General features: G+C 42.5%; 1 protein-coding gene across 1 annotated transcript; it reads right to left on the bottom strand.

The window, feature by feature from the left end:
* Positions 1–9,794: 9,794 nt before the first annotated feature.
* TMEM52 (transmembrane protein 52) lies at positions 9,795–16,205 on the bottom strand. Its single transcript, XM_052691904.1, has 5 exons — positions 16,187–16,205; positions 15,899–15,942; positions 15,078–15,122; positions 13,424–13,593; positions 9,795–13,134 (listed from the first exon to the last, which is right to left on the bottom strand). Exons 3-5 carry the CDS (start codon positions 15,107–15,109, stop codon positions 12,824–12,826), a joined length of 513 nt encoding a protein of 170 aa, XP_052547864.1. The 5' UTR covers positions 15,110–15,122; positions 15,899–15,942; positions 16,187–16,205; the 3' UTR covers positions 9,795–12,823.
* Between the last annotated feature and the right edge of the window lie 1,451 nt (positions 16,206–17,656).

The raw sequence follows: 17,656 nt of genomic DNA, 5'->3' as shown, positions 1-17,656 counted from the left end.
ATTCTGGTTGAGGCAGTTTTATTTCCAGCAGAAAACTCTGTTCAGTTCCTGTTGCCCTGTGACCCAATTAAGGTCAATGCTTTATGCATCTCTGACTTCAAGAATCATAAAAAATTATTGCCTACTTCCTGGAGGTGACTGTTACATGTAGCATATCTTTCAGCATTTCCTAAGGCCAAAATATGTCACTACTCTTGTTTTAGACATAGGAAATTGATGCATATCCATGTAAAATTACTTAGCTGCTACTACCCAGCAGTTTGCAGAATAAAGTGAGAATGGTAGTGCTGCTTGAACCTGGATCTAGCATTCCTTGCAGTCAGTGCCATAATTTTATACTGTGATACAATCTTTCAGTGCGATCCAAGTATGTAATTTTGCAACCTATATTTATACTTGTTCTACAAAGTAACAGAATTTGTCATCTGGGAGTAAGCTGTTCTGAATTTTCCTCTGCATTCAGCTTCCAACCTTGAAACATGTACGTGCGTCTCAAGGTTGGTCCAAACCCAGTTGTATACTTCCAAATTCCCTTCTTGTCTCTGCCCCTCTCTCCTTCCCCAGCCCCTTGCTGTTTGAACAAACCTATTTAGAGAGAGCAGAGAGAGCCAGAAGGATGGGGTAGGGTTTTTTGTGCTTGTTCTGTTTTTCATTCATATTCAAGTATGAATTATAAGGGGGTGGGGGGAAGCTAAACTGATATCTTTAAGCTTAGCAAGCCATAACTCAGTTTCTTAGAAGTCCTTTGGAGCTGGAGCATGTCAAAAAGTCTGTAGAGCTGCCCTACCTTGGCAGATGGATATTTTTCAGTATCCTTAATAGCATGAAACAAACATAGCTGGTGTTGCACTGGTTTGAAACACAGCAAATATTGCTAGGAACAAAAGAGACTATAGAAAATAAAACATATAGGATATATGAAAACAATTTTTTCCAAAAGTCTCTTGTCATATAACAAACACAGGCCCTTCAAAACTGAGGAAGATGTTAATTAGTAAGGGCACAGACATTAACAAACAAGTGAAATTGTGTTCCTGTATGGATCCCTCTCCTGCAGCTAAAATAGCCACAAAGGGCATTGTTATTATTCTGTTCAGATCAGGTTCTACAGTGTATCTATAGATATAAGCATACATGCAACCAACTCATCCCTCTGTGTCTTCCTTCACATAAATAATCTTTTCAGTGACATTTCGGTAGCATTAATGCAGATGAAGCAGTTTGAGTAAAAGCTTACAGCCTAGTATTTTCCCCTTTAAAGGGACTTTCCTCAAGGGAATAATTGTCTCATTGGGCAACTAGGAGAAAAACAACTGGTATCCTGGAGATGCTGGGGATTTAGAAACCACATTGAGAATTCAGCCTGGCTACTAAACTTTCCATGAGGTCAGATGCGTCAGATCTGCAGTGAAGTTTGCCTTTGGGAAATACCTTCAAGTACGAAAAAGAATTTGCTTATCTAGCTAACGTGTCAGATTCCTATAGAACATTCTTCTGTCCTTGACATAGCAGTTCCATAAAGTGGGCTCAGGTGTCACAGTGAAGCAGCTTATCAAAGACTGGAATTATTGATCAGGGTGTTGCTTCTTAGAGAGCTCTATACCTTTTTTTCCCATTGCTGCAGCTGCAGTAAAGCATCAGTGCTCCTGCAGACTCCAGAAAACAAAGCTGCATTCATAAGACAAAAATATTTGGAGTAAGGGACTTGTATTGCTGTCTTTGGAGAATCTATGCTTAGCCAAACAAAGCCTATCTGTGATACATGAAAGGGATAAGGCATGCTTAGAATTTCAGTAGTCATTCATTTAATTGCAAGAGATAATAAAATGAGTAGATTCAATAATGGTTACATCCTGTACTTCAAAAGTAAGCATTTATTTGGGAAAGGATGCTGGAATTGAGCAAATTACAGTCTGAAGAAGGAGGTAGGCTTCTATCATCCCTGTCAAGCAAAATTGGCAGCTGAGTTCCGCCAACCACTCAGTAAAAGATAAAAAATGTATGCAATCTTATTGTTTCAGAAACAGCTCCAGAAAAATCTGTGTGGATGTTATATAAGGTGTATAGAGCTTATTTATAGATTGCATGACAATTTGCCTGGCTGGCTGCTTACTGGCCCTAAGAGCTTTATGAACTGAAGATACAAAACAGGCAGGTCAGGAAATCAAGTTAGGAAAGAAGCAGTAAGAGTCACTGGTCATCAGGTCCCAAGGCACGTGGGTTTGGGTGCATGTACTGTGCTACAGCAGTCTTGGGCAGGAAAACAGTGCATGGAAAACACAGAAGGAAAAGTTCATACTGAGTATATCAAACCACAGGCTGAGCAGGCTCAGTGGTGTGTGATTCCAGGAGAAGTCCCTATTGCATTGCATTTCCTCACTCACTGGAGGAGAGAGAATTAGTATGAGAAATTCATGAAGATCACGGGAGGAGATGAAGCGGGGAAGCTAAAGGAGTTAAGTGTTATAATGCAGGACTCGTATCTACTGTGCTATTCAGCTGCTGCTAAGAAAGAAGATTTGAAACAAAGGCTGGCTTTCTTCTATCTCTAAAAAATAACCTCCTTTGTACATGAGTGTGAGCCTAACTTATAAAAAAAAGTAACTTTCTGCTGACCTCTAAATTCTGTTATAGTAAACATCCCAGATCTCAAACCAATCATCCAAACAAGATCCTGATTCTGCAAAACCTTTCCTTGTGAGCACCTGTTAGAGAAAGATGTGCTTATAAAATTCAGGTTTCCAAGCAACAAAACAAAACAAAACACACGTAAAGTGAAACATCTCTCAGGCCACTACCCAGGGGAACTGGTGGAAGCAGTTGCCTTATTAGTAAAGACTGATTTTCTGAAGCCAAGCGATGGTATGCCAAGGGTCCGGGAAAGATTCTGAGTTACTTGAACATACGACATGCCCTTTGTCTTAACACAGCCATTATTTCACTGTGCCTGCCTGAATGCTTGGGCTGGTTGTGAAAACAATCAAACATAGAAGCTCTTAACCTGTAGTACCAGAATAAATCCTGTTAAAGAGAAGAAAGATGGGCACACGCTGCAGCTGTACTGCCCATAAAGTGGGCAACTTCAGTTATTCAGTGCTGGATAAGAAGGAACATGCATAGTTTGTTTCTTCTTTAAAAAGGAAAAAAGTAAAGCAGTAACATGACTTTCTCCTTTCATTCCACCTTCTCCCCAGTATCCATTATTCAGCTAAATACAAAACCCTGTGTTGAAAACCATAGAAGAAAGAAAATCATTTTGAAGTCATGACTTGTACTTCTTAAAGAAATTACTCTTTTGACAACACTTGTAGTAAAGATGAGGGATGTTTTGCTTTTTATATACAACGTAGACCTTTCCACACTATGCATTTCACAAGCACTATCCTAGCCTTTCCTTTGTGCTGTTTACATATATATAACAGCAGAAGAACAATCTCAAGAATTGTTGGTGTTTCCAATTTTGAGGTTAAGCACCAAAGCCTCCAAGTAAGCAAAATCCCACCTGAACTTCAGTGAACCCTGAAGGGTTTAGAGCTAAAAAAAACCAGCAAACAAACCAGGAAAACAGCACTATAGAATGCTGACATATCAATATGGTATCCATCACCTAATGAAAAATACAAAAATAATATATGTTGACAATTTCAAATAAGTGAACTTCCTGCTTTGATTACCAGGTAGTATTTTAAAGAGTAGTTTTATTTTCTTTGATTTTAGTGTTTTAAAATAAGGGATGAAATTGTTTCATTTCTCAGTGTTTGTATCTTGGACTTAATTTCTTAGTCATGTGCATTATGGGCTACCATCACAGCACACCTAATAATAATTTAGCTTGCAAACTGTTTTAAAAGAGCACCCAAAAGGGGGAAAAAAAAAAAAGGACACCTTAAAAAAACAGCTTCAATCAGCAGCAGCTCATACTATTAGAAACCTAAAAAGCAAATGTATTTCACACCATTTCGAATGAGAGTTGATTTTTGCATTTCCATTTGTTGTTATCATTGGGTTAGCTGGTTCCACTTTTTCATCTCCCACAGTTCTATACTGGGGCTTTTAATCCTCACAGGAGTTCCCAAAACAAACAAGATCAAATGACAAATAGGTAAACAAACAACGAATGACACTTTGTGTTTTTGCACTGCCAAAATTAATGTTGGGGTCTAAGCTAAAAGCACGATGTTTACTGATGTGCACTGGTCAGCAAATGCACAGCTAAATAGAATATCACCCTTTGGCATTTGTTAGTGACCATACAGCTGCTTATTAATTATTAATCTGTTACTGTGAGTGTCTGGCTATGACTGAAGCTCAGTAGGTTCTCATACATATGCATGAGTAAGGGGGGGACATGGTATGGATTCTACATGGTCGCTGCTTCCCAAAACAGGCAATTGCATTTGGCACTGAGCTGAGTCCTCTGCTCATGCTTTCAGATTTCAGCTTTCTGCCGGTCTTGTGGAAGGCTGAGCATTGGTAACACATCTCATAAGAAGGCTGTCAGATATGATTTACATGCACTGTTCTACTTTATCTATATGGACTGCATTAGTTTATTTTCAATACCATGCTTGCTTAGCCTGAATAACAGCTGAAGTCAGGCCTGTGTGCTTGCTTCTGCCTGCATACATAAAGCATTTGCAGAACTGGAGAGAGGTCTTAGGAACAGAGATTCAGGCAGGGCTGTGTGGTGGTAAAAGAGCTACAGCTCTTCCTGTCCTCCTCCTCTTGTGTCTGCTAGGAACAGCCTGCGTCCTGGATCACATGATGAGCAATTAGTTGCTCAGGCCTCTCCCCATGCTCTCACTGCAGCTGTGCTGGTGTCTGCTCTCGCTATGCTAGCAAAAGGTACTGAAGCAGGTGCTGCTACTGTTCTTCTCCCCAGCACAATGTTGTGCTCTGGAAATCGGTTGGTGATAGAATAAGCCATGTTTGGTAGAGTTTATTCTATTCTGTAAATGCAGCATGCTGGGCTTTTTTTTTTTTTTTTTTTTTTTTTTAAATACTCAGAAATCATTCTTGTAGGGAATATATACAATGTATAAAGCACTGTAAAGCACGAGTAGCACAGCCTCACATCCCAGAGACAGCTCAATAGGCAGACTTTAGAACGGAAAGCATTGTGAGCTACATCAATGTACTGCTCTACTTGACCTAGCAATGCGTAAGTGCTTCATACCATGGCTGTATTACCTCTGTGATCCTAGCAGGGATCTTCACGTGCACACATACACCACAAGGTAGTGCCAGTTTGTACAGACCTAGCTCAGAGGTTTTTAATATTGCATCACACTTTCTGCATTGTCTTTCTCCTAGCATACTTAACGTGCACTTCCAGAACTCAGCCATAATCCTGTTCGGATTGTTGATGGGGTTTCTTTGTCGTGTCTGCTCTTTTTTGTACATTTTTGGTCTGAGGTTCAGACTGGCTGGGCCCTCAGCCTAGCAAGTTGATTTTAAAGGACACCAAAACTTAGGTAAAATCTAGGAGTTGAGATTAGCCTATTAAAAACAGTAACAGCTTCAGTTTTGACTGAAGGTTTGAAGGTTTGGTTTTCATCGTTTTTCTTCCTCTGTATTTGTGGTATGTTTCTATTACAGCTAAATACCCACTGTCATCACTAAGATTTTCATAGAAGTGGGACTGAAGGGCAAAAGTAGATGCTTTTACCACTCTTCTATATTGTTTCTTTTAAGGATGAGGCCCAGCTTTGTGGGCAGTTACAAAGTGCAAGTCAACCATCAGGAATATTTGTCATTCCTTGTCATTAAGAACCACTTTGTCTTCCATACTGCCTTTCTTCAGCACTGTATATGAAGGTGTTGGGTGTAAATGCAAACCATTCTACAGTCACTCAGTACAGGAAAGGCTCAGATATCTTCCCTGCAGCTCTGCATGTAAAAAGGTAGAGGAAGGAAATCTGGAGAGGAAGCTGAACTTCCTGTGCCAGAGTTTTTATACTGGAGCCGTCCCTGAATTCGAAACAATGCAAAAACAGCATAAAATATGAATCACTAGAACTGCAGACATGCAGTACTGGATTACTTGCCAGAAAGAAAGATCCTTGTGCATCCATGACTGCAAGCATGGATTTGTGTTCTTTGTAAATCCCTACCAGAAACAATCTGACTAGTTCTTGGACTTAGTAGTTGCCTCTTTCTTCTCCCACCCCACCTCCAGCTTTATAAGAAACTCCCTCTTTGTAGTTTCATTTCTCTCAATGTTGTTTCGGATTTGTGAAGCAACTAATTTGGTCTTCTGGATTAATCATGAGCACAAGCTGAGTTACAACAGAAATGGGCACCAAATGGCCAGCTTACAGAATCAATTCTGAGCAGACAATTAGGGGAGGGAAAAAGTAAGAAGAGCTGTGGAAAACAGAACTTTAAACTAAATGGCTATACATACACATTTGCATTTTATAATTACAAAGGGATAAAAGATATCACCAAATGAATCCCATGAGTTCTCAAGTTATCCTAATCTTGAGCCCTATTACTTCATTATTGATTTAATGTTACTTAGCATCTCACTGGTTTTTAATGTGATGGAAAGCACAACAGCAGAGAAGAAGGTTCTAGGCTGTAACAAGTGTGGGCTTGCTGAAATACAGCAGTCATGGGCACAGAAACAAAAGAAAAGAAAAGAAAAGAAGCTACTTACCTTCAGAAGACCTCAGGTATACAGGAGCCTCCACTAGGATCCCCTTATGTACACTGCCAACCCTTAAAGGAGAGCTGGGAAGGGGTGGATCCTGGCTCCAGCCGTTCTGATCACTCATACATTGCATGCACCTGAGCTCCCCTGGGCTGGCCCTGCCTTCCCACCAGGTGCTCCATCACTGGTGCAAGCTTGACTCAGCCTTTTTGCTATGCTGGTTAAAGCACAGAGATTTTGGATTTTAAGTTTCACACATAAAATAGAGAGATGCATTGGAAAAGAGAGAGGTAGGAATCAATAAGAAATTTAGGTTTATTTGTTTATTAATTAGGGCATGGCACCAAGCAATCATTTTCTGGTATTGCTAGCTATAATTCATGTAAGAAAATGAGGCCAATTTTTTTTTTTAAACCAAAAAGCAATCATTTTGCTTGAAAGCTGTGGGAACGAGGGCATGCTCTGATGAAACAGCTTTCTTGTTGACAATGAGAGAATCTAGAGAAAAGAAGTCTTCATTTTCAGAGCTAGAACAGTGTTATTCCTTATGTTCATTTTTAAATCCAGGTGATTTCCTGTATTTCTCTAACGTAATCTCCCACAGGAGGGAATACCTGCATAGCATCTTCTACCCAGAAGCACCATGCAAAGCAATAGGTGGATTGTATTTATTTTCCTGCTTTCAAGCAGCTCATCTATTTCTGATTAATCAGCTCACGTACAAGCATCTCCTCTGCTCCTTTTCTGATTTAGTTTTGCCTGTTTTCTCACCACTGGGGCACAAATCAGCAGCACACTGAGCTGACCACTCTAATTACAAGCCTGTGCTGAACTCTCACTGTATGAGATGATGCAATGTCAGTCTAAGTAGCACAGTGAAAAACATTGCATAGGTAGCATCAGCAGAGCATACAGCCTGCCAGCACAATGTGAGGGGTAAATAGGATGATTAGGAATATCACTCATGTGATGCTTCTCATGGTTTGCTTTATGCAACTGTTTATTCTAGGCCTACATTCAGCACAAATATATTTAATGTCACAGTTAAATTCAGGTGAAATTCGTGAATGATTGAGGATCCAGGCAAATTGGAAAGAAGATGTTATTAAATATTTTGATGATTAAAGGATTGAAGCATCTGACATAAAATGAGAGCATGAGCAAGCTGGGGTTATTTAGCCTCAGGAAGAGAAGACTCAGGAGAGATCTCATCAATGTGTATAAATACCAGATGGGAAAGCTTAAAAATAGGTGGACTTCTCAATAGGTACCCACTGACAGGGCAAGAAGCAGCAGCAAGAAACTGAAATGGAGGAAACTTCACTCAAACATTCAATATGCTGCTTTTACTGTAAGAGTGGTCAGACATTAGAACAGGTTGCTCAGAGAGGTTGTGTAATCTGTCCTTGGATAATTCAAAACCATATTAGACAAGCTCCAGAGCATGTTGACCCTGCTGTGAGCAGTGTTTGACTAGGTGGTGTTCAGAGTCCCTCCTAAACTCAGCTGTTCTGTAATTCCACAATTGCTCTCTATTTGACCAATGGAGAATAAAGGAAAGGACATTTTTTCTTCCAAATATTCTTAATTAAATTCTGTGAGGTCAAGCATCTGAAAAATTGACATGCACATAGGTCAGTTAGGCTCACTGATACCATCTGGTGGAAGAAGGCAGACTGCAGGCTAGGTGGAATAAGATGTGTGGGGACATTCCCCAGAGATGCATCCATCCTTAGGATAAAGGCCTGTCAATCTATCTCCTTCCCCTTCTCCTCGGGCCAAGTCACAGACACTATAGGATGGTGTAACAGAGATCACTGCACCTGCAGGAATTCCTGACCTACGTACTCCACACTCACTGCTTAATGCAGTAAAGCAGCCCTCAGGACAGCAAGATCTGTTTTATTGATTGGGAGCATAGCACATGCTGCATGGTGAACAAATGGTATTCGGAGGGCAGCAAGACAGACAAAGGCAAGTGCAAGGCAGAAAAAGAAATGGCTTTTCTGTCGTACTGCATCCAGACCCTATTGATGCTTTGCTCTGGATGCTGCTGCTTTACCACTTAATACTCTCTGAAGATTCTAATGCATTGATCATAAGAGCCACCATAGATGTACCACTTTACTTATATTGTTAACGAGCTTGGCTATAAAGGGATTTGCAGCCTGAATTTCAGCACAGAGCCAAGGTATAATTTGCTCTGGGCTATAAAGCCTATAAATTATTGAGGCAATTTACTTGCAAGCCTGAATTTTCTTTCTGAGCACAAGGGCTCATGGTGAGCGCATGTGTGTGCGAGAGGAGAAACAAGACTGCAAGCTGCTGCCAGTGATGTAAGCACTGCCTTGCTCCAACAGTGCATCTCCCCATCATGAGCTCTTGCACACAGCCAGCAAATAACAGAAAATAGCTGCCAAAGCAATTATTATGGACAAATGGGAGAAGAATTACATGTTGAACAGTGCCAGATGAGCACCAGATTCAATTCACAATAGATGTGCACTTCAGTTAATTACGGAGAGGAGCTTTTCCCTTAGAGATGTCACAAAGCTTCTGTGGATGTAATCAGAGTTTAGCAGATCTAGTAATGGTGTAAATGCTAGACTGACAAATCAGAATTCTTAAGTCCTCCATCCAGCTGAGCTTGTGGGACCCTCTGTGACCACATTTCCACTGTGGTAGGCACTGTGGGGAGGATTTCCCATTCCAAAGGATACATGCTTTAAACAGATCAACAGGAAAGGTGAAGAAAAAGAGACAGGAGAGAGGAAGTAGCTTTGTGGAGGTCACCCTGCAGGCTTCTAAACACGTCACAATAGCATACACACAGGCAGCTGCAGGTCGATTCCCTTGGCTGGGAATGGAAACCTTCAGCATTGCTGCAGCACTAGTAAACAGTATCCTTTATAATGTCTTGTTTTAAAGCTTCAGAATACTTTAAGAACTGGCTATAAGCTTGATGTACATAGACATCAATTGTCACTGAATTAATTCCCATGCACCCCCTTCTATTTTCTCTTTGATGGCTCTCAGAGAGCCAGACGTTGAGACATATCAAGGCTGTTTGGAAACAAGTGAGAAAGGACATGTGGTTAGACACGTGGTTAAGAGTAATAAAACCAAATGTAAGCTGGGCTCTTTTTCTGCAGCTGAGTTTTATTTTTTTCAAGTCGTGTAGAATGCAATTATAGAAGCAAGAAGTGCTTTCACTGACAAAACCAGGAACCCTGTCAACATACATAAGAACAATTACAGAACATCCTATCCATTGGATCCCCTTTACAACCTCGATAGGGTAGAAACAAAGAACACCACGCCTATGTAGGTTGGGAGCTTTTGAAGGTATCCTGTTTGAACCTCACTAAGTGGCATCAACCATCAACAGAGTTTTGTAGGATCATGAAGTCAGATCTCACACAGAGAGATAAACAGAGCTAGAAAGAACACAAAGCAAAGGTTAAAACGGAAATTTGTATGGAAAGCAGTGGAACAGTAATCTCAATTCTAAACTCCTAGATTTAATTAGTGAGTTTTAAAACATTAATCAAAGCTAAGTTCATTGTAACTTACCTCTCATTAAGGCTAAGAAATCTTACTATCCTTTTACAGGTGCATCACAAAAATGCAGGTTGAATAGAATCTCTCTCAAACCTATTTTTATAGCCATTAACAAGAAATCATCTTTCTCTGCTTTGCCTTTATTTATGATCTTTATATCTGGAGAGATATATTTCATGCAGTTCTCTTGAGCAAATGAAATGGGTTAAGTGGAGCTGCAAATAACACGCAGTTGTCAGGGGAATAATCTGCCTCCTTGCAGACAGGGGCGGGGGGAGCTTTGGTTATCAGCGGTGAGAATTCAGATCGAGGGCTCAGACATCACTACTGAAAACGTGAGGAGCAGACTGAGCTGCTTTTAATCTTTAAATACTAAATGTTTAAAGAAAATCCTGCGTTCCTGTGTGTTGATTGGGTCAAGGAAATAGTTTATTTTGAATTAATGAACCACATTGTCAGGCAAGAGTCTTACAATACCCTCCATGGGTATCTGGTGTTTTGATACTGTGCCTAGCAGCAAATATGAGCAAAGGGAATGGGTCTCCTTGCAGCATGGTAGGTAGTCTGTCAGGAATTTCTGAGAGCTCACATGACAGAAGCATTGTAAAAGCAAAAACATGCAGGGGAAGGAACTCAAACCCTTGTGATTTTATTCCCCTTTTTTCCTCTAGCAAACTCAATCCTTGCACTGCAAAGTAGCCTCTCTGCAGAGGTGGTCGGAGCCCAGGCTCGGAACCTTGCCTCTTGGCGCTACCGCTGAGCAGTTCCCAGTGATCACACACGGCAATTCACTGAAAAGCGAAGGACTGCCCTCTTGTGTCAGCCACCGTTTTTTCATTCACCTCATTTTATATTCTTGTCTACTAACAGCAAGAGTGCTCTGCCTTGTCTCTCTAGCAGTATTAGAGAGTTCAGTCTTTTAGCCCACTGATTGCTGTGCTGAGAAACAAAAAATGGGAAGTTAGAGTAATCCATACATATATTTACCACCGTGACAGACAGTACAGAACACAAGAAATATAGAGATAACATGTTGGCTAACCGCGAGCTAGGCAAAATTTGCTAAAGATCTTTGTGAGATAGAAATGTAATCTCTGTTAAAAATTAATTACATTTATTGTTTTACATACAAGATTTTTGGTTTTGACATTTCCCTCCTAGTCTCTCTCTCTAATTTCATGTCTGCTGAGTCTTTAGTGTGTCCTGGGTTTCCTCATAGCTATAATTAACATAGACACCATGCTACATTTCTTACATTAAGCTTTCAAAACATATTTGTTAGTGTGCACATAATGACTCAGAAGAGGAATTAGCCCTCTTCTGTGGTACAACCAGAAAGACAGATACAAACGTAATGTGGTGGCATAAAGAATTGCCTGTGAAGCCACTGTTAAATCTTGATTTTTACACATGAAAGGGTGACAAGAGGTATCTCATGGTTGCAAGACTGCTTTGAAATTCCCCAGGATTTTCCTGTTTAGTGCAAGCAAATGTTACCACGATGGGAAGAAATGTACTTGGGAGAGATTCGCACTGCAGAAAATAATTATGAACTTGATGCTGATATTTTCAGGCAATATAATTAGCTCTTTGTGGTCAGTTACAAGGTATCACAGTTTCTCCATAAACCTTAAACTGATGCTATGTGTGTTATCTTCTTATTTACTTCAGCCTTTAAAAATAAGGGAAAACTACCATGTAGTTAACTGCTTGTCAAGTTCACACTGATAATCCACCAGGTGAGACGTCACATGAGTTCTCATGATGGTAGTGTCATGTTCTTCTGAAATTATTATATAATTTCTGCATCTAAAACAATTGATATTTCCAATTCCTGCTGTATTTCAAACCCACTGTGCTCAATCAGCAAAGAACATGAATATTGGAACACATTACTAATACTCAACCAAGTATGGAAATCTCCTTGGGACTAATTTGTAGTGCAAGTGGCAGAAAGAAGTAGCAAAAAGATCCCACACGCAAGCCAGCTCATCTTGAAAATAGATTTAAAGAAAAAAACGACTCAAAACCAATCCCTTCAAGTCTTATGACCAACAAAAATAATCTCTCTTATCTGTTCCACTCCTTGTCTGTAGCTGTGAAACATAAAGTAACGCGTTTTCCTCCAAACACTTTCCTGTCCTTGTTTGCAGTCATTCTTCAGTTTAAGAACACATGTCATTATGTAGTGACAAATTTAGCACCCCGGCAGTTTGCTGAGCTAACTGAGTTAAAGTTCTCAAAATAAAAGAAACTGTAGAGAGACAGAGTATCACTGACTCTCTAGTGAGAGTTTGTAGGATTCTACTTTCAACTCCAGTTTGGGAAAGCTCTGTTCAGGAGCAACTTGCTTCTTGTACCGACTGTTTCCATGATGGCAATATCCCCGTGGTCTTCTGCTGGGCACAGGGAGTTGTTTTTTCTTAAACAGGAGATGAAGAAGCATCCATGTCCCACCTTTATAGGCGCTCTTAAACTGCTGCCCTTTATCACGATCTGTTAGGATAATCATCTTTCCATCATAACTTTGTCTTACAAGACCAAATTCTTCTTTTCCTCTTTAACTTTCATAGTCCTTCCATTTCTTTGCTCCCCATCCAAAATGAGCTAGAGCTGAGGCTGTTCTTGTGTTTCATCTTCTGAATTTGGCTGTGTTGCTAGATCTCTGTCAATTATGTCAGGTGAATTCTGGATGGGATTCTGCCCTCCTGACATCACCTGTCCTGGGATGTCGCTGAGTTTCTGGCTGACCAGTGCTACTTCAATGTGTTGTTTACCCATTTGGACGGCTTCATCATAAGAAGGTGGCAAATCCATTGCGTAGGGACTGTAAGCTGGAGGGGATACAGGGCTCCTATCCATACCCACAAATATTGAAGGGATAGGGGCACTCGGAGGGTACTGGAATGAGCTATATGCTGTGAAGAAAAGAAACGAAAGGAAAAAAGATCAACAATTGCATGGAACCCTGATATATAAAGGGCAAATCCCATTCTTCTCCAAGAAATTATAGTTTGCCTTTTGCTTGCAGAATAAATGCACACTACTAAAAGCTAGCACTATAGAATTATCCATGATGGAATCTATACATTCTCAAAAAAAAAAACAAAAACACAACACTGTCAGAAGAACAAATTCTGCACATATTGCCATCAGCTGCTGTTGTAAAGCTCCTGACAGAGCAGGTGTAACCCAGAGGATACCTACAGGTGATGGTGCTGTGAGCGGTGCTGTCGCTGTCGATAGCAACAACAGTCAGATCATAGGGGTGCCGAGGGAAGGGTTGAACTGGAGGCCTCTTCTTCCGGCAGCAGAACTTCTTGCAGCTTGCTGTGATCCCACAGAGCAGGAGCATGAACACAGTCAGCAAGATTAACCTTAGAGAGGGTGGAGAACACCGTAATGTCATCAGTTATGTTTTACTTCTTCCAGAGCCAGCTATAATTGCACAGTAAATGGTTGAAAGACAGGTCAAACCTCCTGGTCCTGGATCCAGAATTACAAAGTTGAATCACAATCAGAACTGGAAGCACTCTGACTACTGGTACCATCCTTTCTGGCTTACAGATTCTGTAACGTTAATGATCTTGGGTTGTATATTCAGCTTATTTGCAATGAAAGCCAAAAGGAAATGCAAGTATAACCTTGCAAAACCACTTTGCCTTGAAAATGCAACAATTGTCTCTAGATATGGTGCAACAAAGTAATATGAGTGGAGGCACACTTAAAATGGACCTAGAGGACCGTTTTTGCTGAGAAAGGAAAACTCTGAACTGAAATGAAGGAACACTGATTTTTGTACAAGATAGAAATTTTGAGGAAGTCCTGCACTCTGCGTCTTCTGGTGCTAAGAATGAGTACCTACAAGTCTGGAATAAAACCTCATTTTCTCTTATTACAGTCAGGAATGGAGGTAGACAGAAGAAACACACAGACCCTCTGAATACAGTGCAGGTGGCCTACAGGTCTTGGCTCTCCTGTGTGTGAGAAGTACACGCTGCCCTGCTGGAACTTTGCAGTGAAACATTCCTGCAGTGCAAGGAGTGTGACCTCATCTCTAGCCAGTGGGTATTGCCTCGCACTACCAGCCTTCACAGACTGCTTCCCTTGGAGGAAGGCTGAAATCGCCTCAGGAGAGGTATCCCAGCACAAGCTCATTAGCTTTCACAATTTTAACTCTGCCTAATTACAGAAGCCTTAAAATATTTTATGCAACCATATGTATTTTTAAACAGTCCTGTATCAGCATGTTCTAAGAACGCAAAGAATAGCAAATTAGCTCACACTGAATGATGATTAAAACTAATCAATTCAGTCTGTTACTATAAAAATTACTGTGTTAAGTGACAGAATACAAGCTGTAAAAATAACATTAGGATACATAGAGTGCATGTTTTAGGAAAGAAACAAACACTTGCGGCAAGACCGTTGCCTCTCACTTACTATTATTCTTTCATTCAGCTTGAGATCAGAATGAAAAATCAACACCATAAGCTCACAGCCTCTTGTCCCATAAAAGGGAGAGCACTGAGGACTGCACTTGAGGCAGTGCCAAGTCCTAACAAGTCCGTTCTGTGCAGCTGCCATTGTGTCCCAAGTTGTTTATTTAGGAAGAACAAACAAGGTCTACAGCTGAACTCTGGTGTACTCGGAATGGAAAGATGACAGACCCCCAGATGAATGCTGTGCTCTGCCTGACACCTTATCTCCTCTGCCATCCCATCTGCCATGCATTCCCCTGGCAGCTTTCCCTGAGCAGCCCTTTCCACCCATCCTGACTGAGAGGAGTGTTCCCTTTACCTTACTGCAACTCCTGCTCACTGTGTGTCGATTTACTGAGTGAGATTAATAATAAACTTACCAGACATACCACAGACTTGTCCAATTAGACATGTTCTGAGGGCATCTGTGAAGAAAGGTGATAATTCACTGATTTTAAAATCCGCACTCAAACGGCCAATACATGGCAGGGAATCAATTTCATGTGATTTCTGAGGTGTGAAAAGGGAAGCAATTAATAGGAATACGGAACAAAAATCCATCAGATCTCATTTCAGAGGACTGCTCTTCATAGCTGCAGCGTTACTCCAGCTAAGAACACGCAAACCCCACTGTAAAAGTGGGGCTCTGGGTGAACAAGTGCTTTCATGGAGAGACAGCTACACACGCTGGATTCCCAAGGCACTACAAAATAGTTCTTTCATGTTACCCTCCGTGAAGCAGCTGTCTGACAATCCCAGCCTAAGACAACTTCCCACTTCCCCCGCTTATTTTTAAATTGCTTTTTCATAGTTGCAGTACAACCAGGAATATCTTACTCAGATCTTCTCGCAGTACAAAAAAAACACAAGATAAGAAGCAGATCAGCTGTAACACATTTCAGACGCGGCAGTACTCCAAGTGGAGACTTGGAATGGATTTGATGCAGAGCGGTGCTTTTGGCCCCGGAGAGGAGCCTGTCGGCTGACTCCCAGCAGCTGACACTTCCGAGTCCTTAGGAAGAAGAGCGCTGTGCAGCTCCGTGCGTGTAGCAAGGGCAGCCAAGTCACGGCCCGGAGCCGGGAGACAAACCGGGCAGCAGCGCATGGCCGCGAGTAAATCTTCCTTCTGCCCCGGTACTGTCACTCGATCAGAAAGGGAACAGACTGGGAAACGGACATTTGAAAAATTTCGATTACTCACTGGTCAGAGTCCTTCCTGCTATCCCCAGAAGAGCAAAGCAGTGCCTACGAAAGGGGGGGGAAAAAAGGGATCAGGAAACCAGACGGACAGCCGCCGTGTCCCGCAGCAGGTGGCGGGCCGAGCGCCGCGGCGCTGCCCAAGGACGAGCGGCTCCGCGCCCAGGCCGCTGCGCTGCGGGGGGAACAACGCACGGATCGCCCCAGTGGAGCCGCCCCACCCCGCCCCGCGCAGCGCTGCGTACGAGCGGCCCCTCGGCACTCCGTCCCGCACCGCCGCCCGGCTCCGTACCGCTGCGAGCCGAGCCGAGCCGCCCGCCGCGGGGAGGAGCCGAGGCGGGGCCGAGCCAGCCGGGCCCCCGCAGCGCCGTGATTTCCTGCGGGGCTCCCCCAGAAGGGCCCCTCCGGGCTCCTCTTACGCGCTCCGGGGTTCCCGGGATGCCGGCGCCGCTCTTGCAGCCGCCGTGGGGCTGTGATTCGGGATGGCCGGGCACAAGGAAAGCCGTGAAGTTGGGAACGTGATACAAAAGGAGCCCGGCTGGAGACTCTTCGAAAGGGTTGATAACTGCAGGACAAGAGGAAACGGTTTGAAGTTGAGGGAGGGAAGGTTTACGTTGGATAAATTCTTTGCTATGAGAGTGGCGAGGTGCTGGAACAGCTGCCCACAGAAGCTGTGGATGCCCCGTCCATCCCTGGAGGTGTTCAAGGCCAGGTTGGACGGGGCCCTGGGCAGCCTAGGCTGGTGTGAAATGTGAGGATTGGTGGCCCTGTGTGTGGCAGGGGGTTGGAGATTCATCATCCTTGAGGTCCCTTCCTACCCTAGCCATTTTATTTTAGGTGGATCACACATACTCAGAGCATTAAGAAGCTCCCCTTGCTTGTTTCGCCATCATCAGGAAGGAAGAAAACATGCATCAAAAGACAACTGTACCCATATGAAGGAAGGAGTATTTCTGCATCAGAGCTGAAGGTGACTTAAAGTTGCCGTGGAAGCAGTGGTACAGCAGAGGTCAGTTGCATGGCAGAAAAGTGTAATGTGAGTGCTGGGGCATAAACCAGGCAGCAGCTGAGCACTGCTCAGCCTTTTTCTCCCTCCTCACCTCTCCCAGTGGGATGCAGGAGAGAACTGGGGAAAAAAAAAGGCAGAGTTGAGATGAAGAGTATATACTAAGAAAAGAAAGAGAGGAGTAACAGCAACAATAACAACATCTATACATATTTACAAATCAAGTGAAGCACAACACAGTTGCTCACTACTCACCAAGTGATGCCCGAGGAGCAGCTGACCCCCAGCCTGTTTCCCTCAGTTTTATAGTTTTTGGCGTGCTGTCATATGGCATGCAATATCCCTTGGGCCAGATGAGGTCAGCTGCCCTGGTTCCGGCTCCTCCCAACTCCTTGTGCCCCTGGCACCTCGTGGGCAGGACAGAACAGGATGCTGAAAAACTGAAATGTCTTTGGCTCTGTGCGGCGCCACTCAGCAACAACTGAATCATCAGTGTGTTATCAACACTGTTTCTTTAGAAGGCAAAACACAATCATACCAGACACTGAAGAAAACCAACTGTCCCAGCTGAAATCAGGACAACTAGCCACTATGCAGATGATCAGAACGAGGGTGGTCATAAGCCTGGGTAAGTAACAAAAAAAAATAACTACAAAAGTTAAAGTCCCTATAAAGCAGGGAAGCTAACTGGGTTGTGAAAGATTTCAACTGGAGAACAAAGGGGAAGAACAACTAAAAGAAGAACATCTTATTGAG

The sequence above is a fragment of the Tympanuchus pallidicinctus genome, unplaced genomic scaffold (assembly GCF_026119805.1).
Source record: "Tympanuchus pallidicinctus isolate F22 unplaced genomic scaffold, pur_lepc_1.0 scaffold29, whole genome shotgun sequence".
In the NCBI taxonomy this organism is placed as follows: Eukaryota; Metazoa; Chordata; class Aves; order Galliformes; family Phasianidae; genus Tympanuchus; species Tympanuchus pallidicinctus.
The sequence above is the reverse complement of the archived record's forward strand: the minus strand, read 5'-3'. Positions and strand labels throughout refer to the sequence as shown.